The sequence below is a fragment of the Mustelus asterias genome, chromosome 20 (assembly GCF_964213995.1).
Source record: "Mustelus asterias chromosome 20, sMusAst1.hap1.1, whole genome shotgun sequence".
Classification (NCBI taxonomy): Eukaryota; Metazoa; Chordata; class Chondrichthyes; order Carcharhiniformes; family Triakidae; genus Mustelus; species Mustelus asterias.
The window spans coordinates 5,474,482-5,497,740 of NC_135820.1; the positions used below are offsets into that span (position 1 = coordinate 5,474,482).

The following is a 23,259-nucleotide window of genomic DNA, read 5'->3' on the forward strand; positions in this document are numbered from 1 at the left end:
TATAAGAAAATGAAGATTAAAATTTAAAAAAATAAGTTTCCCTCAGTGTCACCAAACAGGTGCTGGTTTGTTGCAACCTGGGGATTTTCACAGTGACTTAATTGCAGTGTTAATGTAAGCCTACTTGTGACACTAATAAATAAATAATTCTTCACTTCAGTTAATTGTTTAATTACCTGGCTGAACTTCTAATCAATAAACCCATTAACTCCAAAGGCCATTCTTCCCAGATTGAGAGTTCTTAACTTTCCCAATGGTGTAGAACACAATTTTAGCATCAAGACCAACACCCCAGCAGCTTCACACAGAAACTAATGATCATTTGATTTTCTGACTTGCACGATATCAACGGTTAGCAATGTAGAAGGACAACATCTCACCAACATTCAATCAGATTACTCTCTCTATCTAATGTTGTAAAATTATTCATTTCTGATTTGAGAACAATTCAGCTCAATGTAATTTAGCTCAGAGGATAACATAGGTTTAGTTTCAGTAACACATGGGGAGGGAAGAGTTAAAATTATTCTTACTCCCTGGTGATTCAGTGGTTAGGATTCGGCGCTTTCACTGCCACGGCCCGGTTTGGCAGCACGGTGACACAGTGGTTAGCACGACTGCCTCACAGCGCCAGGGACCTGGGTTCAATTCCAGCCTCAGTTGACTCTCAGTGTGGAGTTCTGCCCGTGTCTGCGTGGGTTTCCTCTGGGCGCTCCGGTTTCCTCCCACACTCCAAAGATGTGCGGGTTTGGTGGATTGGCCATACCAAATTGCCCCTTAGTGTCAGGGGGACTAGGATGTTAAATATGTGGGGTTAAGGGATAGAGCTTGGGTGGGATTGTTGTTCGTGCAGACTCGATGAGCCTAATGGCCTCCTTCTGCACTGGAGGATTCTGTAAAAGCTTTGGATATCAATGGTTTTTAATTCTGTGTGAATGCATTTAATTGAAGTGAAATTATATATTATGACTGTTTGTGAAGTATTTTTATTTAACTGAGAAAACATCTTTTAAGTAATATATATTAACTAAAATTTAACATGTCTGTGTCTCTCACTAAAAATGGTAACACTACAAATATTCCAAGCAGTTAGTTAAAAATGCAGAAGCGGCAGTGATGGAATTTGAATGTTCATGATCTGCTTAACAGTGACATCATGTTTCAATATAAGAACAAACAATGCAACATCGAATTTGGAATATCATTAACAAGCCTGAGATAACATCAGATCCAAGGGCCCTGGATTTGATATCATCAAGATGCTTTGGTATTTATGTCACAGATAATACAAGAAAGGAATGGCATCTTAAGATTGTGCCATATCGGTGGCAATCAGATATTCAGAATCATAGAATCACAGAATCCCACAGTGCAGAAGAGGCCCCTCGGCCCATCGAGTCTGCACTGATGCACAAAATGCCCTGCTCACCTAATCCCACTTGCCAGCACTTGGCCTATAGCCTGATGGATATTGGGATGGATCAATAGAAACATCACTATGTCACTATAGAGTGGTGAATCTGTGGAACTCTTTGCCACATAAGGCTGTGGAGGCCAGGTCATTGAGTTTCTTTAAGACAGAGATAGATAGGTTCTTGATTAATAAGGCGATCAGGAGAATGGAAATGAGAAAGAAAATCAGCCATGATTGAATGGCAGAGCAGACTCGATGGGCTGAGTGGCCTAATTCTGCTCCTATGTCTAATGATCTTATATTGGGTGGCATATTGCAATTGACTATGATGTTTGACATGGTAAAGAATGGCAATTTAACATGCAATAAAATCGAATTAAACAAAAGACTTAATAAGAAAAATATATAATTGTATTTTTTTGGAATGATTTGATTTGATTTATTATTGTCACATAGAAACATAGAAACCCTACAGTGCAGAAGGAGGCCATTCGGCCCATCGAGTCTGCACCGACCACAATCCCACCCAGGCCCTACCCCCACATATTTTACCCGCTAATCCCTCTAACCTACGTATCCCAGGACTCTAAGGGACAATTTTTGACCTGGCCAATCAACCTAACCCACACATCTTTGGACATATATGAGCATGCAGTGGAAAGTATTGTTTCTTGCACGCGATACAGACAAAGCATATCATTCCGAGAGAACGAAATGAGAGATTGCAGAATGTGGTCTTATAGTCATAGCTAGGGTGCAGAGAAAGATCAACTTAATGCAAGGTAGTCCATTCAAAAGTCTGACAGCAGCAGGGAAGAAGCTGTTCTTGAGTTGGTTGGTACGTGACCTCAGACTTTTGTATCTTTTTCCCGATGGAAGAAGTTGGAAGAAAGTATGTCTGGAGTGCGTGGTATCCTTGATTATGCTGGCTGCTTTGCCGAGGCAGCGGGAAGTGCAGACAGAGTCAATGGATGGGAGGCTGGTTTGCGTGATGGATTGGGCTACATTCACGACCTTTTGTAGTTTCTTGCTGTGTTGGGCAGAGCAGGAGCCATACCAAGCTGTGATACAACCAGAAAGAATGCCTCCTATGGTACATCTGTAAAAATTGGTAAGAGTCACAAAGTTGGGATTTTTGGAAGGCTTAGTGGTATTCTGTAGCTTGGCAATCTGAGGATTTCCCTTTAGCCATTCTTTATGTTCGTGTCTGTCTATGTAAGTTTTATATGTTTTTTAAAATAAATCTTGGTACGCTTTCAAACCGAAAGATTTTGCCTTTGCGAGATTTAATTTTCAAAATATTTAGTTTTTCTAAGGAAGCAGGCCGTCATTCGAAATATCCCCACTTCAAGCAACCTGTGGGATAATAGTGGGTTCGAAGCAAACTCATTGAGCTACCAATATCACTCCGTGTGTCAGCGACAATGTGAAATAATATGATGGACCAGGAACGGCTAAGAGTTTGATTGATAGACAACGGGGAGAAACGACCTCCAACCCTAACAAATAGATCATGGCGGCTCAGTACTTCAATGGCGGTTGATATCGCTCTACTTAAAAATGAAATCATGCAATCACAGTTTTACAAATGCTCAGTTTTCCAGGCGAGACTCAGACAGATTCTGATTTATCGGCAGGGTGGTTGAATAAATCCCAGCGCAGATACCGACACTGCACATCCAGTCTCAGAGATTCTTGGACAGTTGTCTGCCCATCGCCACTGATGAGTTTACAGGTCAGGGGTTCCCCATGCTGATCCAGTGATGGGGTGAAGGAGAAAGTTGATGAAACCGTCCAGGAATCCTCCAAACTGTTCCTGGTGTGTTGTGAAGTTAGAGCGCCCGGCAGAATGGGAGATTCTTCTCCAGTCCACCCCAGTTAAAACTCCGGAACTGAACAACTCTGGGTGAGTGAGCAGGTGAACGGGCCTGGTTTTCCAGCTATCAACTGTCCCGGGACTGAGATATGCAGTTTCTCTGTAAGGAACAGAGGAAATTCAAGTTACCCAAGATTCCAACCAGTGAATGCGTTGAGCTTCACTGGAACATTGCAGCAAGAAAAGGACTTGCTCCCATGCCCACATGTCTATCCTTGGCTTGCTGCAATGTTCCAGTGAAGCTCAATGCAAACTGGAGGAACAGCATCTCATCTCCTGGCTAGGCACTTTACAGCCTTCCGGTCTCAACATCGAATTCAACAACTTCAGATGATTTGCTCTACTCCACCTCGACCCCTTTGTTTTCATTCCATTTTATTTAATTTTTTTACTATTCTCTACCTTTTATTTCTTTATGGTCTTTCTTCATTTTTCGCTCCCCCCTCACCCCCACTCTTTCCTTCCCCCTACTTCATCCCTCTTTTCTCCCTCCCGCTTACCCTTTTCTACATTCTACTTCTGGCCCATTCCACCCCGCACCCACCCCCCCCCCCCCCCCCCCCCCCCCACCCAAATCTCCATCTGTCACAGTTTACAGCTTTCCCCAAGGCGGCCTTCACGACACACGACAGCGCAGAGTCGCTGAGCAGAAACTGATAGCCAAGTTCCGCACACATGAGGACGGCCTAAACCGGGATGTTGGATTCGTGTCACATTATGAGTAACCCCCACAGCTTGCCTCCTGGACTTGCAGGCTGTCCTGTCTGGAGACAATACACATCTCTTTAACCTGTGCTTAATGCTCCCTCCACCCACATTGTCTGTATCTTTAAGACCTGGCTGGTTGTAGGGATTCGCATTCTAATCAGTATTCTGTAACTTGATTTTGTGTTTCTGTGCACTGTTTTAGAGCACATTTCCACTCCATCTGATGAAGGAGCAGCGCTCCGAAAGCTTATGGTATTTGTTACCAAATAAACCTGTTGGACTTTAACCTGGTGTTGTTAAAACTCTTACTGTGATCTCCCAGATAACCAGTCTTCAAAGCAAAGTTCTGACATTAAGTTTTTTTGACATTGTGAATTAATGTTTCCACTTTGTATTCAATGGCAACACTTTCCGGCTCTGTATCGTGCCAATTCACAGCCAATGGGATCTCCAAGGTAACTTGCCTTTAACAAAGGTTAGGGCTCAGGTTGTGGGACTCTCCGGCTGAAAAGTGGGTTCAAATCCCATTGCCGAGAGTGTGAGTACTTTCGGGCAATGACACTTTATTAGTGATGAATCTGTTTGGAACGATCTCAGCTCATGAAAGGCGCTATTTAAATGCAGGACACACTCCTACCTTCATTAAACGGAGGGGTATTAACGACGGGGTTCCTCCCATGTACTGACCGTGTTCACCTTCCTGTCCATTCAGAGTGTGAACCTTCACTCAATGTTCAACCTCGATTAAGGGTTGTTTTTTGTTGTTGTTCTGTACAGTTCCAAACCTTTTCCCAAGTTGTACTTAGTAAGTGGACAGCGGCGGGGATTTCTGCGGGTTTGCAATGTCAGTAACCTGTTTGAGTTCAGGTCAATAAATCCTTATTTTTTCGCGGGGTTTTAGTTAGTTAAGAGTTTGAGTGGGAACCGGAAGTAGGAAGGGAGCGGCGTGACGTGGGAAGGATTTTTGTAGTTTTTTTTTAGCGCGAGGTATAAAAAATAGGCGGCTCTAACCAGCGGGCACGTTGAGAGCGGGCAGCGTTGAGAGTGGGCAGCAGAGTGAGCTGGGAGTAGAGTGAGAGTTGTAAGGGCTTTGGCTCGAAGGGCTTAGGCGGAAAGGGCAAGGCGGGGTAACTTTAATTCTTAAGTACGTTTCTCTGTGTTCCTTGAAACAGAAAGGAAAATTATGACTGTGAGGCCAGTCTGTTGTTCCCAATCTAGGATGTGGGAGGTCCTGGAGGCTCCTGGCCTCCCAGACGTCCATATCTGTGATGGGTGTGTTGAGCTGCGGTTCCTAAGGGACCGTGTTAGAGAACTGGAACTGCAGCTCGAGGATCTTCATCTGGTTAGGGAAAATGAGGAGGTGATAGACAGGAGCTATCATCAGGTGGTCACACCAGGGCCACGGGAGGCAGGCAAGTGAGTAACGGCCAGGAGGAGGAAAGCTCGGGTGATAGAGAGCACCCTGGTGGATGTGCCCCTTCACAATAAGTACTCCTGTCTGAGTACTGCTGGGGGGGACAGCCCACCTGGGCGAAGCAGCAGTGGCTGTGTCTCTGGAGCAGAGTCCGGCCCTGTAACTCAGAGGGCTAAGGAAAGGAGGAGGAAGGCAGTATTAATCGGGCACTCAACAGTAAGGGGGTCGGACAGGCATTTTTGTGGAGGCAGACGGGAGTCTCGGGTGGTGGTCTGCCTCCCTGGTGCCGGGATCCGGGATGTCTCTGGTTGCATCCCAGAAATCCTGAGGGGGGAGGGAGAGGAGCCAGAGGTCGTGGTACATATTGGTACTGCTGAGATAGGTAGGAAGAGGGAAGGGGTCATGAAAAGAGAATATAGGGAGTTAGGTCGACAGTTGAGAAGGAGGAACACAAAGGTAGTAATCTCAGGATTACTGCCTGTGCCACGGGAAAGTGAGAGCAAGAATGGAGTGAGGTGGAGGATGAATGCGTGGCTGAGGGAATGGTGCAAGGGGTAGGGATTCGGGTTCCTGGATCATTGGGACCTCTTTAGGGGCAGGTGTGACCTGTATAAAGAAGACCGGTGGCACTTGAATCCCAAGGGGACCAATATCCTGGCAGGAAGGTTGGCTAAGGCTACTGGAGAGACTTTAAACTAGAAAGGTTGGGGGGAGGGAATCATGATGAGGTGACTGGGAGCGAGGAGGGTAGCCCGCAAATAGAGAGGGATTGTAGACAGCGTAAGAGGGAGAATAGACGGGTGATGGAGAAGGGGAGAGCTCAGACCAATGGTTTGAGATGTGTCTATTTTAATGCCAGGAGTGTAGTAAATAAAGTGGATGAGCTTAGAGTGTGGATCAATGCTTGGAAGTCTGATGTGGTGGCTATTACGGACACTTGGGGAGAGGGACAGGACTGGATACTTCAGGTGCCGGGTTTCAGATGTTTCAGAAAGGTACAGAGAGGGAGGCAGAAGATGGGGGGGGGGAGTGGCGCTGCTGATCAGGGATAGTGTCACAGCTGTAGAGAAGGTGGATGCCATGGAGGGGTTGTCTACGGAGTCTCTGTGGGTGAAAGTTCTGAGCGGGGAGGGGTCGATAACTTTGCTGGGTGTTTTCTATAGGCCGCCCAATAGTAACAGGGATGTTGAGGAGCAGATAGGGAAACAGATCCTGGAGAGATGTAGTAATAACAGGGTTGTCGTGATGGGAGACTTTAATTTCCCAAACATCAATTGGAATAACCTTAGGGTAAGGGGTTTGGATGGGGAGGAGTTTATTAGGTGTGTTCTGGAGGGTTTCCTGACACAGCATGTGGATAAACCTACGAGAGGAGAGGCTGTACTCGATCTGGTACTGGCTAATGAGCCTGGACAGGTGTCGGATCTCTCAGTGGGGGAGCATCTTGGGGATAGTGATCATAACTCTATCTCCTTTACGCAAACATTGGAAAGAGATAGGATCAGGCAAGCTAGGAAAGTGTTTATCTGGAGTAAGGGGAAATATGAAGCCATCAGGCAGGAGATTAGAGGCGTAAATAGGAAGGAGGTATTCTCGAGGGAAAGTACTGAAGTAAGGTGGCAGATTTTCAAGGAATGTTTGTCTGGAGTTCTACATGACAACATTCCGATGAGACAGGGAGGTTTTGGTAGGTTACGGGAACCGTGGCGCACGAAAACTGTGCTGAACCTAGTCAAAAGGAAAAGGAAAGCGTACAATAGGTTCAGAGAGCGAGGCGATGATGGGGATCTAGATGGGTTAATACGGCTTGCAGGAAGGGGCTTAAGAAGGAAATTAGGAGGGCCAGAAGGGGTCATGAGAAGGCCTTGGCAGGTAAGATGAAGGAGAACCCTAAGGCATTCTATAAATATGTGAAGAGTAAAAGGATGAGATGTGAAGGAATAGGACCTATAAAATGTGAAGGTGAGAAAGTCTGTACGGAACCGGAAGAAATAGCAGAGGTGCTTAATGAATACTTTACCTTGGTATTCACGGTGGAAAAAGACCTGGGTGGTTGTACTACAAGATTGCGGCGGACTGAGAAGATTGAGTTTGTCACATTAAGAAAGAGGATGTGTTGGAAATTTTGAATAGCATCAAGATAGATAAGTCGCCGGGACTGGATGGGATGTACCCCAGGTTACTGTGGGAGGCAAGGGAAGAGATTGCAGAGCCTCTGGCGATGATCTTTGTGTCGTCGATAGAGACAGGAGAGGTTCTGGAGGATTGGAGGATTGCGGATGTGTTTCCTATATTCAAGAAAGGGAATAGGGATAGCCCAGGAAATTACTGACCGGTGAGTCCAACCTCAGTGGTTGGTAAGTTGATGGAGAAGATCCTGAGGGACAGGATTTATGAACATTTAGAGAAGTTTAGTCTGCTCAAAAGTAGTCAGCACGGCTTTGTCAAAGGCAAATCGTGCCTTACGAGCCTGGTGGAGTTCTTTGAAAATGTGACTAAACACGTTGATGAAGGAAAAGCAGTAGATGTGGTTTACATGGACTTCAGCAAGGTGTTCGATAAGGTCCCCCATGCAAGACTTCTCGGGAAAGTGAGAGGGCATGGGATCCAAGGGGCTGTTGCCTTGTGGATCCAGAACTGGCTTGCCTGCAGAAGACAGAGAATGGTTGTAGATGGGTCTTTTTCTGAATAGAGGTTGGTCACCAGTGGAGTGCCCCAGGGATCTGTTCTGGGACCCTTGCTGTTTGTAATTTTCATAAATGACCTGGATGAGGAAGTGGAGGGATGGGTTGGTAAGTTTGCTGACGACACGAAGGTTGGTGGTGTTGTGGATAGTTTGGAGGGATGTCAGAAGTTGCAGAGTGACATAGATAGGATGCAAGACTGGGCAAAGAAGTGGCAGATGGACTTCAACCTGGATAAATGTGTAGTGGTCCATTTTGGCAGGTCAAATGTGATGAAGGAGTATAATATCAAGGGTAAGACTCTTAGCAGTGTAGAGGATCAGAAGGACCTTGGGGTCTGGGTCCATAGGACTCTTAAATTGGCCCCGCAGGTAGAGGAGGTGGTTAAGAAGGCGTATGGTGTGCTGGCCTTCATCAATCGAGGGATTGAGTTTAGGAGTCGGGAGATAATGATGCAGCTTTATAAGACCCTCGTCAGACCCCACTTAGAGTACTGTGCTCAGTTCTGGTCGCCTCATTACAGGAAGGATGTAGAAATTATTGAAAGGGTGCAGGGAAGATTTACAAGGATGTTGCCTGGATTGGGTGGCATGCCTTATGAAGATAGGTTGAGGGAGCTTGGTCTTTTCTCCTTGGAGAGACGAAGGATGAGGGGTGACCTGATAGAGGTGTACAAGATGTTGAGAGGTATAGATCGGGTGGATTGTCAAAGGCTTTTCCCAGGGCTGAAATGGCTGCTACGAGAGGACACAGGTTTAAGGTGCTGGGGAGTAGGTACAGAGGAGATGTCAGGGGTACGTTTTTCACTCAGAGGGTGGTGGGTGAGTGGAATCGGCTGCCGTCAATGGTGGTGGAGGCAAACTCGATAGGGTCTTTTAAGAGACTTCTGGATGAATACATGGGACTTAATAGGATTAAGGGTGATATTACCTATCACCCTTAATCCTATTAAGTCCCATGTATTCATCCATTCACCCTATATATGCTGAGGTAGGTAGGGAAATGACCGACTCGACTTGTGGGCTGAAGGACCTGTTTGTGCTGTAGTTTTTCTATGTTCTATGTTCTAATAACATCAAACACACCTAGATATGGTTCACTGTACCAGCCCTGGAGCTGAAGCCTTTAACATTCGCCAACAGTAACAGCACACAAGGACACCCTGCTCACTGAGAAAGGGGAATATAAACTCCTCACAAATGAATGGAATACCTACCCAGAATTGAGAGAGGGGAATTTTCTGAAGGTGATCTTCTGCACTATTCCAGGGAATGGTCATCTTCACTTTGATGTAATAATCCCCTTCATCCCCCCGCCTGATGTCCTTTATCAATAAGGAGCACTGTTTCTCTGTCACCTTTCCCTTCAGCTCAATTCTCCCTCTATATCCCGGGGTTGCTCTCCCCGGCTCTGCGGAATCAGAGATAACAGAAACCCCAGGGGTACGAGGATCAGAACCTCCCTTCAGCCACAGAATCCGTGGATTGCTGTATGTGTCGGGATAATCAAATGTGCACGGGATTTCTGCACACGAGCCTCTCACAGCCGCCACATTCCAGGGAATCCTCACAGACCATCGGGAACTATGGAGAACTGATAAACAAATATCCATTACATAAATAATGAGCTGGCCAATGATAAACCGAATAAAATAATCCCAAAATTACAGCTCAGCACTGTTACATTTCCCTTGAAGCATCCACTGTTATATATACATCGCCAACAATTACAACTCTGCAAGTTCCCATTGAAACTATTCAAATTCTAGTAAATATTTCATTCAAACACATTGAAGTCAGAATTCTGTCAATTCAGTAAAATACAGAATAGAATTTCCAATATGAGATGCATTACAGCCTCAACATTAATTTACAAATCTTTAATTAACCATTCTTAACTCTGTAGGTCATGAATATTTTATTTTATTCACCAGACGGATACACCCTCAATCGGAAATTATTAAAAGAATCTTGTACCTTGGATAAACATCAGGATGAGGGGAACACACTTCATCATAATCATCACGACAGAAGGTTCACCATTGTAGGAAGGAACTGATTTCAGATTAAATCTGGTGCTGAATTCCGCTCGCTGCTAATCGATTGCTGATCGATTACAATGGAATCGGAGCTGCTGGGCACTCCCTCATTGGGAATCGATTTAACCTCGCACAGTTTGGCAATCTCACTCCCTCTCAGTGACCGCCACTAGCTGTCTCAGACAGCGACAGCATGGAGCTGGGCAGTAATGTGTTACTCACACAGTTAGTGGGTGCAATGGTGCCAAACTAGTGACCAAGGCTCACCAACTGAGAATGAACCCTTCATTGTGATTGGCTGTTCAGATAACAGGGGACAGGAACAAACATTTTAGACTGGAAAACCAAAAATAGCCCAGCACACAAGCTTCAGCCCGCTATCTCACACATCTTTCTCTACTTTTCAGTCAATGCGCTCTGAGTGTGATGTTGTGGTTATTTCTGTAACCGCTGCTTGCAAATAAGTCGCTTCGCACCTTCAAACTTTTGCACCAGAACATGTATCTTAAATGTCAATGGGACGTAAGCATTTTCTCAGTAAATACTTTTCCGCAGTTAATCTGCTACTTTTCGATGTGACCTCATTCTAACATTTGACAAAATGAAATTCAGTCCAATTAATCCCAGCCGTACAATAATCCTCTTCAAATTGCTTTTTCTCCAGATCCCATTGTTGGTTCTGGAACTATTTTATTTTCATTCCTTCATGGGACATGGGCGACACTGGTTGGCCAGCATTTAGTGCCCATCCCCAATTGACTGAGGGCAGTTGAGAGTCAACCACATTGCTGTGGCTCTGGAGTCACATGTAGGCCAGACCAGGTAAGGACAGCAGATTTCCTTCCCTAAAGGACATTAACTTGTGCTTTATTTTTGGGGTTAACTTTTGGTTGATTTCCACAAATCGAGACAGTGGAATGTGTTTACTAACGTGAAACTGTTTATTAATAGTCAGAGCAAGCAGTAGTAGTATAGTGAATAGTTTATTTATTCGTCAGAAGTAAGGCTTACATTATCTCTGCAAATGAAGTTACTGTGAAAATCCCCTAGTCGCCACACTCCGGCGCCTGTTCGGGTCAATGCATCTAACCAGCACGTCTTTCAGACAGTTGGAGGAAACCGGAGCACGGGAGGAAACCCACGCAGACACGGGGAGACACTGGGACACATGCTGCTAATTTCCTGATAGCACGGACAGAATTAACTACACCCAGGTCAGGTTTAATTGATGGCAGCGATTCTCCTGTGCTTGTTTAATGGGAGAGAAACACTCAGTGCCTGGGATCCCTCACCAAGGATTAAGTTAAAGTGAAAAGTTAAAGTTTATTCATTAGTGTCACAAGTAGGCATACATTAACATTCGAATAAAGTTACTGTGAAAAATCCCCTAGTTGTCACACTCCATCGCCTCCCCTCTCATGGTCTTTCTGAATATTTACTGAGAAAAAATGCTTACGTCCCATTGACATTTAAGACACCTGTTCGGGCTTAAAACCTTGAAGGTGCGAAGGCGACTTCTTTGCAAGGAGCGGTTACAGAAGTAACCACAACATTGCATTCAGAGCGTATTGAGAGAAAAGGAGAGAAAGATGTGGGAGATAGCGGGCTGAAGCTTGTGTACTGGGCTATTTTTGGCATTGGAGTCTGAAATGTTTGTTCCTGTCCTGTTGTCTGTACAGCTGATCACAATGAAGAGTTCATTCCCTGTTGGTGAGCCTTTGTCACTAGTTTGGCACCATTGCACCCACTAACTGTGTGAGTAACACATTACTGCCCAGCTCCATGCTGTCGCTGTCTGAGACAACTAGTGGCGGTCACTGAGAGGGAGTGAGATTGCCAAACTGTGCGAGGTTAAATCGATTCCCAATGAGGGGGTGCCCAGCAGCTCCGATTCCATTGTAATCGATCAGCAATCGATTAGCAGCGTCTGGAATTCAGCACCAGGTTTTAATCTGGAATCAGTTCCTTCCTACAATGGTGAACCTTCTGTAGTGATGATTATGATAAAGTGTGTTCCCCTCATCCTGATGTTTATCCAAGGTACAAGATCCTTTTAATAATTTCCGATTGAGGGTGTATCCGTCTAGTGAATAAAATAAAATATTCATGACCGAGAGAGATAAGAATGGTTAATTAAAGATTTGTATTTAATGTTGAGGCTGTAATGCATCCCATATTGGAAATTCTATTCTGTATTTTACTGAATTGACAGAATTCTGACTTCAATGTGTTTGAATGAATTATTTACTAGAATTTGAATAGTTTCAATGGGAACTTGCAGAGTTGTAATTGTTGGCGATGTATATATAACAGTGGATGCTTCAAGAGAAATATAACAGTGCCGAGCTGTAATTTTGGGATTATTTTATTCGGTTTATCATTGGCCAGCTCATTATTTATGAAATGGATATTTGTTTATCAGTTCTCCATAGTTCCCGATGGTCTGTGAGGATTCCCTGGAATGTGACGGCTGTGAGAGGCTCGTGTGCAGAAATCCCGTGTACATTTGATTATCCCGACACATACAGCAATCCGCGGATTCTGTGGCTGAAGAGGGGTTCTGATCCTCGTACTCCTGGGGTTTCTGTTATCTATGATTCCGCAGAGCCGGGGAGAGCAGCCCCGGGATATAGAGGGAGAATTGAGCTGAAGGGAAAGGTGACAGAAACAGTGCCCCTTATTGATAAAGGACATCAGGCGGGGGGATGGAGGGGATTATTACATCAGAGTGAAGATGACCACTCCCTGGAATAGTGCCGAAGATCACCTTCAGAAAATTCCCCTCTCTCAATTCTGGGTAGGTTTTCCATTCATTTGTGAGGAGTTTATATTCCGCTTTCTCAGTGAGCAGGGTGTCATTGTGTGCTGTTACTGTTGGCGATTGTTAAAGGCTTCAGCTCCAGGGTTGGTACAGTGAACCATGTCCAGATGTGTTTGATGTTATTGACCTGAACTCAAACAGGTTACTGACATCCCAAACCCGCAGAAATTCCCCCCGCTGTCCACTTACTAAATGTAAACTTGGGAAATGGTTTGGAGCTACACAGAACAACGAAAAACAACCCTTAATAGAGACTGAACATTGAGTGAAGGTTCACACTCTGAATGGACAGGAAGGTGCACACGGTCAGTACATAGCAGGAATTCCGTCGCTAATACCCCCCGAGTCTCCGTTTAATGAAGGCAGGAGTGTGTCCTGCATTTAAAGAGCGCCTTTCATGAGCTGAGGTAGTTCCAAACAGATGCATCACTAATAAAGTGTCACTGTCCTAATATACTCACACTCTCGGCAGTGGGATTTGAACCCACTTTTCAGCCGGCAAGGAGAGTCCCAGAACCTGAGCTCTGACTTTTGTTCAAGGCAAGTTACCTTGGAGATCCCATTGGCTGTGAATGGGCGCGATACAGAGCCGGAAAGTGTTACCATCGAATGCAAAGTGGAAACATTAATTCACAATATCAAAAAAACTTAATGTCAGAACCTTGCTTTGAAGACTGGTTATCTGGGAGATCCCACTGAATGTTAATGTCCTAGAAAATCCAGTGTGGAGTGAAAAATCTATGGATAATATCCAAACCTCCCTCAGAAAATAGAATTCAATATTAATAAAATGTTTCCAAGGCAAGAACAGGAAACTGAATGAGGGGAAATATAATTCCCAGGTCGAGTAAACAGGCTGGTGTTTAACTAATTGTGTTCAACGGGGGAAGGTTGTCTTTCTATTTTATCCGGTTTCCCCCGTTAATTATCACCCTGTCTGGTCAGGACCAGGGCATCCAGAGACAATTCTGACAAATAATGTGATACATTCATTGGTCATTGGTCAATTCTTCAGAAAGAACGGGGCAGATTATTAACAGAAGGAACACAAGTGTGTTCCGATTGACTCAGGGGAATTTAGGGATTTTAACCTGTTGCCGATAACAGAGAGAATAATCAGATAATCGATTTATTAATGTGATTATTTCTCAGACTTTGCTCTCCTCTCATTCGGTTTTGTAAGTTGGAATCTTGGGTAACTCGAATTTCCTCTGTTCCTGACAGAGAAACCGCGGATCTCAGTCCCGGGACAGTTGATAGCTGGAAAACCAGCCCAGTTCACCTGCTCACTCACCCAGAGTTGTTCAGTTCCGGAGTTTAAACTGGAGTGGATTGGAGAAGAATCTCCCATTCTGCCGGGAGCTCTAACTTCACAACACACCAGGAACAGTTTGGAGGATTCCTGGACGGTTTCATCAACTTTCTCCTTCACCCCATCACTGGATCAGCATGGGGAATCCCTGACCTGTAAACTCATCAGTGGCGATGGGCAGACAACTGTCCAAGAATCTCTGAGACTGGATGTGCAGTGTCGGTATCTGCGCTGGGATTTATTCAACCACCCTGACGGTAAATCAGATCAGAATCTGTCTGAGTCTCGCCTGGAAAACTGAACATTTGTAAAACTGAGATTGCGAGATTTCATTTTTAAGTTGTGACGTGTTGTTGAAGTTGTACAAGACATTGGTAAGGCCACACTTGGAATACTGTTTACAGTTCTGTTCACCGTATTACATAAATAATGTTATTATACTGGAACGAGTGCAAAAAAGATTTACTAGGATGCTGACGGGGCTTGATAGTTTGAGTTATAAGGAGAGGCCGGATAGACTGGGACTTTCTTCCCTGGAGGGTAGGAGGGTTTGGGGTGATCTTATAGATGTCTATAAAATAATGAGGGGCATAGGTAAGGTAGATAGTCAACACCTTTTCCCAAAGGTAGGGGAGTCTAAAACTAAAGGGCATAGGTTTAAGGTGAGAGGGGAGAGTTAGAAAAGGGTCCAGAGGGGCAATTCTTTCACTTAAAGGGTGGTGAGTGTTTGGAACGAGTTTCCAGAGGTAGTAGTAGAGGTGGGTAAAATAATGTATATACTATTTTAAATAAACCCAATAATCAAAAATAAACTGGTGGTGGGAGGGGGGGTGGGTGTGGGGGGGGGGGGGGGGGGTGGTAGGGGGGTAGGGAACTGTGACAGCCACTGGTGAGACATTAACAAAAAAATCGAAACTTAAAGGAGACTTACAAAATCAGATTACAGTGTCCTTCCCAGGGGTGATGATAAACCCAGCCCCAATGGTGCCGATTGGTCACAGAAGCAATAATTTATATACTGACATTGGAATAATAAAACATCCTAAATCACTCCAGAGGCTTATTTGCAAACAGAAGTTGAGACCAGCTACATAAGGAGATGTCTCAGAGGCAACCACAAACAGGGTAAGGGCCTGATTTTAAGCGGTATCTCAAAGGAGGAGAGTAGCTCGAGAGAATGACTGAGGATGGGGAATTTAAAACATTTGCGCCCAAGTGACTAAAGTGCTGGCTGGTAATGATTCAGCCATTAAAGTCTGGAGTGTACAAGAGACCCAGAGGCCGAGGAGGGAACAAAATTGCTGCCTTTGCACTTACCACACATCCCACTCAATCTGAAATACAGTTCCAGTGATCGAGTTGGGTTATTCCATCTGTTGGTCCACTTTCTCCAATTTTCCTGACCCTTCTGGGAATATTCCTGACACTGGCCCCTGTGGTAATTGTGTGTTGACATTGGGGAATATCACATATGTTACAATTCATGGGAGTGACATTATTGATGTCCCTGTGTGTATCTGATGGGTCCCACTCATCACTTACATTGCACGGAGATGTGTGTGGAACTCCTGGCGGTGCCCAGATTATTTGCGGCCTCGCACCAATATTCCCCTTCATCTTCAGAACTCACATTGTGAATGAAGAGCTTCAGCTCCGCAGCGGGAGAGTTGCTGATCTCTACCCCATGTCGGCTCAATGTTAAATTGACTGGGGGGATCCCTGAAGCTTTGCAATAGAATAAGAATGAACTTCCTTCCACTGATACTATAGAGGAGTTGAGGATTGGTTTGCAAAGCACACCTGAAACACACAGGTTTGTTGGTGCTATAAGAAAATGAAGATTAAAATAAAATAAATAAATTTTTCCTCAGTGTAACCAAACAGGTGCTAGTTAGTGAGAACGATGGGATTTTCACAGTGACTTAAGTGCAGTGTTAATGTAAGCCTACCGGTGACACTAATAAATAAGTCTTCACTTCAGTTAATTGTTTAACTACCTGGCTGAACTTCTAATGAATAAACGCATTCAGTCCAAAGACCATTCTTTCCAGATTGAGAGTTCTTAACTTTCCCAATGGTGTAGAACTCAATTTTAGCATCAAGACCAACACCCCAGCAGCTCCACACAGAAACTAATGATCATTTGATTCTCTGGCTTACACTATATCAGCGATTAGCAATGTAGAAGGACAACACCTCACAACATTCAATCAGGTTACTCTCTAAATGTAATTTAGCGAAGAGGATAACATATGTTTAGTTTCAGTAACACATGGGGAGGGAAGAGTTAAAATGATTCTTCCTCCCTGGTGGCCCAGTGGTTCGGATTCGGCACTTTCACTGCCTCGGCCCAGTTTGGCAGCACGGTGACACAGTGGTTAGCACGACTGCCTCACAGCACCAGGGACCCGGGTTCAATTCCAGCCTCTGTTGACTCTCAGTGTGGAGTTCTGCCCGTGTCTGCGTGGGTTTCCTCTGGGCGCTCTGGTTTCCTCCCACACTCCAAAGATGTACGGGTTTGGTGGATTGGCCATACCAAATTGCCCCTTAGTGTCAGGGGGACTAAGTTGGTAAATATGTGGGGTTATGGGGATAGAGCTTGGGTGGGATTGTTGTTGGTGCAGGCTCGATAGGCCGAATGGCCTCCTTCTGCACTGGAGGATTCTGTAAAAACTTTGGATATCAATGGTTTTTAATTATGTGTGAATGCATTTAATTGAAGTGAAATTATATATTATGACTGCTTGTGAAGTATTTTTATTTAACCGAGAAAACATCTTTTCAGTCATATATATTAACTAAAATTTAACATGTCTGTGTCTCTCAGTAAAAATGCTAACACTGCAAATAGAAACATAGAAACATAGAAAAACTACAGCACAAAACAGGCCCTTCGGCCCCACAAGTTGTGCCGAACATATCTCTACCTTTTAGGCCTACCTATGACCCACCATCCTATTAAGCCCCATGTACTCATCCAGGAGTCTCTTAAAAGACCCTATTGAGTTTGCCTCCACCACCACTGACGGCAGCCGATTCCACTCGCCCACCACCCTCTGTGTGAAAAACTTCCCCCTAATATTTCCCCTGTACCTGCCCCCCAGCACCTTAAACCTGTGTCCTCTCGTGGCAGCCATTTCCACCCTGGGAAAAAGTCTCTGAGAGTCCACCCGATCTATGCCTCTCAACATCTTATACACCTCTATTAGGTCTCCTCTCATTCTACGTCTCTCCAAGGATAAAAGACCGAGCTCCCTCAGCCTATCCTCATAAGGCATGCCACTCAATCCAGGCAACATCCTTGTAAATCTCCTCAGCACCCTTTCAATCTTTTCCACATCCTTCCTGTAATGAGGTGACCAGAACTGAGCACAGTACTCCAAGTGGGTCTGACGAGGGTCTTATATAGCTGCATCATTATCCCCGGACTCCGAAACTCAATCCCTCAATTGATAAAGGCCAGCACACCATACGCCTCTTAACCAACTCCTCCACCTGCGGGGCCAATTTTAGAGTCCTATGGACCCGGACCCCAAGGTCCTTCTGATCCTCGACAGTACTAAGAGTCTTTCCCTTTATATCGTACTCCTTCATCTCATTTGACCTGCCAAAATGGACCACTACGCATTTATCTGAGTTGAAGTCCATCTACCACTTCTCCGCCCAGTCTTGCATCCTACTTATGTCCCTCTGTAACTTCTGACATCCCTCCAGACTATCCACAACCCCACCAACCTTCGTGTCGTTGGCAAACTTACCAACCCATCCCTCTGCTTCCTCATCCAGGTCATTTATGAAAATGACAAACAGCAAGGGTCCCAGAACAGACCCCTGGGGCACACCACTGGTGACCGACCTCCATTTAGAAAAAGACCCATCTGTACCCACTCTCTGCCTCCTTTGGGCAAGCCAGTTCTGGATTCACAGGGCAGCAGCCCCTTGGATCCCATGCCCTCTCACTTTTTCTAGAAGCCTTGCATGGGGGACCTTATCAAACGCCTTGCTAAAATCCATATAAACCACATCTAACATTTTCCCTTCGTCAATGTGTTTAGTCACATTTTTGAAGAACTCCACCAGGCTCGTAAGGCACGACCTGCCTTTGACAAAGCCATGCTGAGTATTCTTGAGCATACTAAACCTCTCTAAATGCTCATAAATCTTGTCCCTCAGGATCTTCTCCATCAGCTTACCAACCACTGAGGTTAGACTCACCGGTCAGTAATTTCCTGGGCTATCCCTATTCTCCTTCTTGAAAATAGGAACCACATCCGCAATCCTCCAATCCTCCGGCACCTCTCCCGTCTCCATCGACGATGCAAAGATCATCACCAGAGGCTCTGCAATCTCTTCCCTTGCCTCCCACAGTAACCTGGGGTACATCCCATCCGGACCCGGCGACTTATCTATTTGATGCATTCAAAGATTCCAGTACAACCTCTTTGTTAAAGTCCACATACTCAATCTTTTCAGTCCACCGCAAGCCCGCAGTACATCCACCCAGGTCCTTCTCCTCCGTGAAAACCGAGGCAAAATACTCATTCAGCACCTCTGCCATTTCTACTGGTTCCGTACAGACTTTCCCGCCTTCACCTTTTATAGGCCCTATTCCTTCACGTCTCATCCTTTTACTTTTCACATATTTATAGAACGCCTTAGGGTTTTCCTTAATCCTACCTGCCAGGGCCTTCTCGTGACCCCTTCTGGCTCTCCTAATTTCCTTCTTTAGTCCCTTCCTACAAGCCGTATACTCATCTAGATCCCTATCTTCGCCAAGCTCTCTAAATCTTTTGTACGCTTTCCTTTTCTTCTCGACTAGGTCCCGCACAGCTTTCATGCACCATGGTTCCTTTAACCTACCAACTCCTCCCTATCTGCTCGGAATGTTGTCCTGTAGAACTCTAGACAGACATTCCTTGAAAAACTGCCACCTGTCTTCAGTACATTTCCCCGAGAATACCTCCTTCCAATTTACTCCTCTAATTTGCTGCCTTATGTCTTCATATTTCCCCTTACTCCATATAAACACTTTCCTAGTTTGCCTGATCCTCTCTTTTTCCAAGGCAAGCATAAAGGAGATAGAGTTATGATCGCTATCCCCAAGATGCTCTTCCACTGAGAGATATTCCAAGCATTTAGTTAAAAATGCAGAAGCGGCAGTGATGGAATTTGAATGTTCATGACCTGCTTAACAGTGACATCATGTTTCAATATAAGAACAAACAATGCAACATCGAATTTGGAATATAATTAACAAGCCTGAGATAACATCAGATCCAAGGGCCCTGGATTTGATATTATCAAGATGCTTTGGTATTTATGTCACAGATAATACAAGAAAGGAATGGCATCTTAAGATTGTGCCATATCGGTGGCAATCAGATATTCAGAATCATAGAATCACAGAATCCCACAGTGCAGGAGAGGCCCCTCGGCCCATCGAGTCTGCACTGATGCACAAAATGCCCTGCTCAGTGGTTGGTAAGCTGATGGAGAAGATCCTGAGGGACAAGATTTATGAGCATTTAGAGAGGTTTAGTATGCTCAAGAATACTCCCACTTGCCAGCACTTGGCCTATAGCCTGATGGACATTGGAATGGACCAATAGAAACATCACTATGTCACTATAGAGTGGTGAATTTGTGGAACTCTTTGTCGCAGAAGGCTGTGGAGGCCAGGTCATTGAGTGTCTTTAAGACAGAGATAGATAGGTTCTTGATTAATAAGGGGATCAGGGGTTATGGGGAAAAGACAGGAAAATGGAGGTGAGAAAAAAAATCAGCCATGATTGAATGGTGGAGCAGACTCGATGGGCTGAGTGGCCTAATTCTGCTCCTATGTCTCATGATCTTATATTGGGTGGCATATTGCAATTGACTACGATATTTGACATGGTAAAGAATGACAATTTAACATGCAATGAAATTGAATTAAACTAAAGACTTAAAGAAGGAAAAAAGTATAATTGTATTTTTTTTGAATGACTTGATTTGATTTATTATTGTCACATATATTAGCATGCAGTGAAAAGTATTGTTTCTTGCACGCAATACAGACAAACCATATTGATCCTCGAGAATGAAAGGAGAGAGTGCAGAATGTAGTCTTATAGTCAGAGCTAGGGTGTAGAGAAAGGTCAACGTAATGCAAGTTAAGTCCATTCAAAAGTCTGACAGCAGTTGGGAAGAAGCTGTTCTTGAGTCGGTTGGTACATGACCTCAGACTTTTGTATCTTTTTCCCGATGGAAGAAGGTGGAAGAGAGAATGTCCGGGGTGCGTGGAGTCCTTAATTATGCTGGCTACTTTGCCGAGGCAGCAGGAAGTGTAGACAGAATCAATGGATGGGAGGCTGGTTTGCGTGATGGATTGGGCTACATTCACAACCTTTTTGTAGTTTCTTGCTGTGTTGGGCAGAGCAGGAGCCATACCAAGCTGTGATACAACCAGAAATAATGCTTTCTATGGTGCATCTGTAAAAATTGGTGAGAGTCACAAGGTTGGGATTTTTGGAAGGCTTAGTGGTATTCTGTAGCTTGGCAATCTGAGGATTTCCCTTTGGTCATTTTTTATGTTCTTGTCTGTCTATGTAAGTTTTATATGTTTTTTAAAATAAATATTGATACGCTTTCAAACCGAAGAATTTTGCCTTTGCGAGATTTAATTTTCAAAATATTTAGTTTTTCTAAGGAAACAGGCCGCCATTCGAAAGATCCCCACTTCAAGCAACCAGTGGGATAATAGTGGGTTAGAAGCAAACTCATTGAACGACCAATATCACTCCGTGTGTCAGCGACAATAGGAATGGCGAAGAGTTTGATTGATAGACAACGGGGAGAAGCGACCTCCAGCCCTTACAAATAGATTATGGCGGCTCAGTACTTTCGTGGCGGTTGGTGTCGCTGTGCTTAAAAATGAAATCCCGCCCGCAATCACAGTTTTACAAATGTTCAGTTTTCCAGGCGAGACTCAGACAGATTCTGATTTACCGGCAGGGTGGTTGAATAAATCCCAGCGCAGATACCTACACTGCACATCCAGTCTCAGAGATTCTTGGACAGTTGTCTGCCCATCGCCACTGATGAGTTTACAGGTCAGAGATTCCCCATGCTGATCCAGTGATGGGGTGAAGGAGAAAGTTAATGAAACCATCCAGGAATCCTCCAAACTGTTCCTGGTGTGTTGTGAAGTTAGAGCGCCCGGCAGAAAGGGAGATTCTTCTCCAATCCACTCCAGTTTAAGCTCTGGAACTGAACAACTCTGGGTGAGTGAGCAGGTGAACTGAGCTGGTTTTCCAGCTATCAACTGTCCCGGGACTGAGATCCGCAGTTTGTCTGTAAGGAACAGAGGAAATTCGAGTTACCCAAGATTCCAACCAGAGAATGCGTTGAGCTTCACTGGAACATTGCAGCAAGACAAGGACTTGCTCCCATGCCCACATGTCTATCCTTGGCTTGCTGCAATGTCTGTTCTCCAACAGTGCACAGAGACACAACATCAAGTTACAGAATACTAATTAGAATGCAAATCTCTACAGCCAGCCAGGTCTTAAAGGTACAGATAATGTGGGTGGAGGGAACATTAAACACAGGTTAAAGAGATGTGTATTGTCTCCAGACAGAACAGCTAGTAAGATTCTGCAAGATCAGGAGGCAAGCTGTGGGGGTTACTGATAATGTGACATAAATCCAACATCCCGGTTTAGGCCGTCCTCATGTGTGCGGAACTTGGCTATCAGTTTCTGCTCAGTGACTCTGCGCTGTTGTGTGTCGTGAAGGCCGCCTTCGACACATGACAGCGCAGAGTCGCTGAGCAGAAACTGATAGCCAAGTTCCGCACACATGAGGACGGCCTAAACCGGGATGTTGGATTTATGTCACATTATCAGTAACCCCCACAGCTTGCCTCCTGATCTTGCAGAATCTTACTAGCTGTTCTGTCTGGAGACAATACACATCTCTTTAACCTGTGTTTAATGTTCCCTCCACCCACATTATCTGTACCTTTAAGACCTGGCTGGCTGTAGAGATTTGCATTCTAATTAGTATTCTGTAACTTGATGTTGTGTCTCTGTGCACTGTTGGAGAACAGATTTTCACTCCATCTGATGAAGGGGCAGCGCTCCGAAAGCTTATGGTATTTGCTACCAAATAAACCTGTTGGACTTTAACCTGGTGTTGTGAGACTTCTTACCGTGCTTACCCCAGTCCAACGCAGGCATCTCCACATCATTGCTGCAATGTTCCAGTGAAGCTCAATGTAAACTGGAGGAACAGCATCTCATCTTCCGGCTCGGCACTTTACAACCTTCCAGTCTCAACATCGAATTCAACAACTTCAGATGATTTGCTCGACCCCTCCTCGACCCCTTTGTTATCATTCCATTTTATTTAATTTTTTACTGTTCTCTAATTTTTATTTCTTTATTGTCTTTCTTCATTTTTATCTCCCCCACCTTTCCTTCCCTCTACTTCATCCCCCATTTCTCCCTCCCGCTTACCCTTTTCTACATTCTACCTCTGCCCCATTCCACCCCGCTCCCCACTCAAAATCTCCATCTGTCACAGTTTACAGCTTTTCCGCCGCTTGGCCATTCACACCCTTTCTGCTCTCTGGGAATAGCTATTAGCAGTATTTCCCCCTGGTTTCTATGGCTATGACTCATCTTTCATTCCCTCCCCCTGCAGTATAAATATCTCCCACTTTCTATGCCTTTTAGCTTTGACGAAGGGTCATCTAGACTCGAAACGTCACCTCTTTTCTCTTCTTACAGATTCTGCCAGACATGCTGAGATTTTTCAGCTTTTCTCTTTTGCTTAAACTCCAGTCTGTTTCCTCTACCTGGGAGCTATATTTACCCTCATTCAGTTTCTTGTCCTTGCCTTGGGAACATTTTATTAACGTTGAATTCTATTTTCTGAGGGAGGTTTGGATATTATCCATGGATCTTTCACTCCACACTGGATAATGACATTTTCTCGGACATTAACATTC

General features: G+C 44.7%; 1 protein-coding gene across 1 annotated transcript in view; it reads right to left on the reverse strand.

The window, feature by feature from the left end:
* The window catches only part of LOC144508746 (myelin-associated glycoprotein-like), a 46,899-nt gene that overhangs the window by 22,594 nt on the left and 1,046 nt on the right, over positions 1–23,259 (reverse strand). The window contains exons 2-3 of the mRNA XM_078237055.1: positions 21,294–21,599; positions 15,810–16,091 (exon numbers count right to left, since the gene is read on the reverse strand). Coding sequence (XP_078093181.1) covers positions 15,810–16,091; positions 21,294–21,599 — 588 coding nt within the window. The remainder of the gene's footprint in view (positions 1–15,809; positions 16,092–21,293; positions 21,600–23,259) is intronic.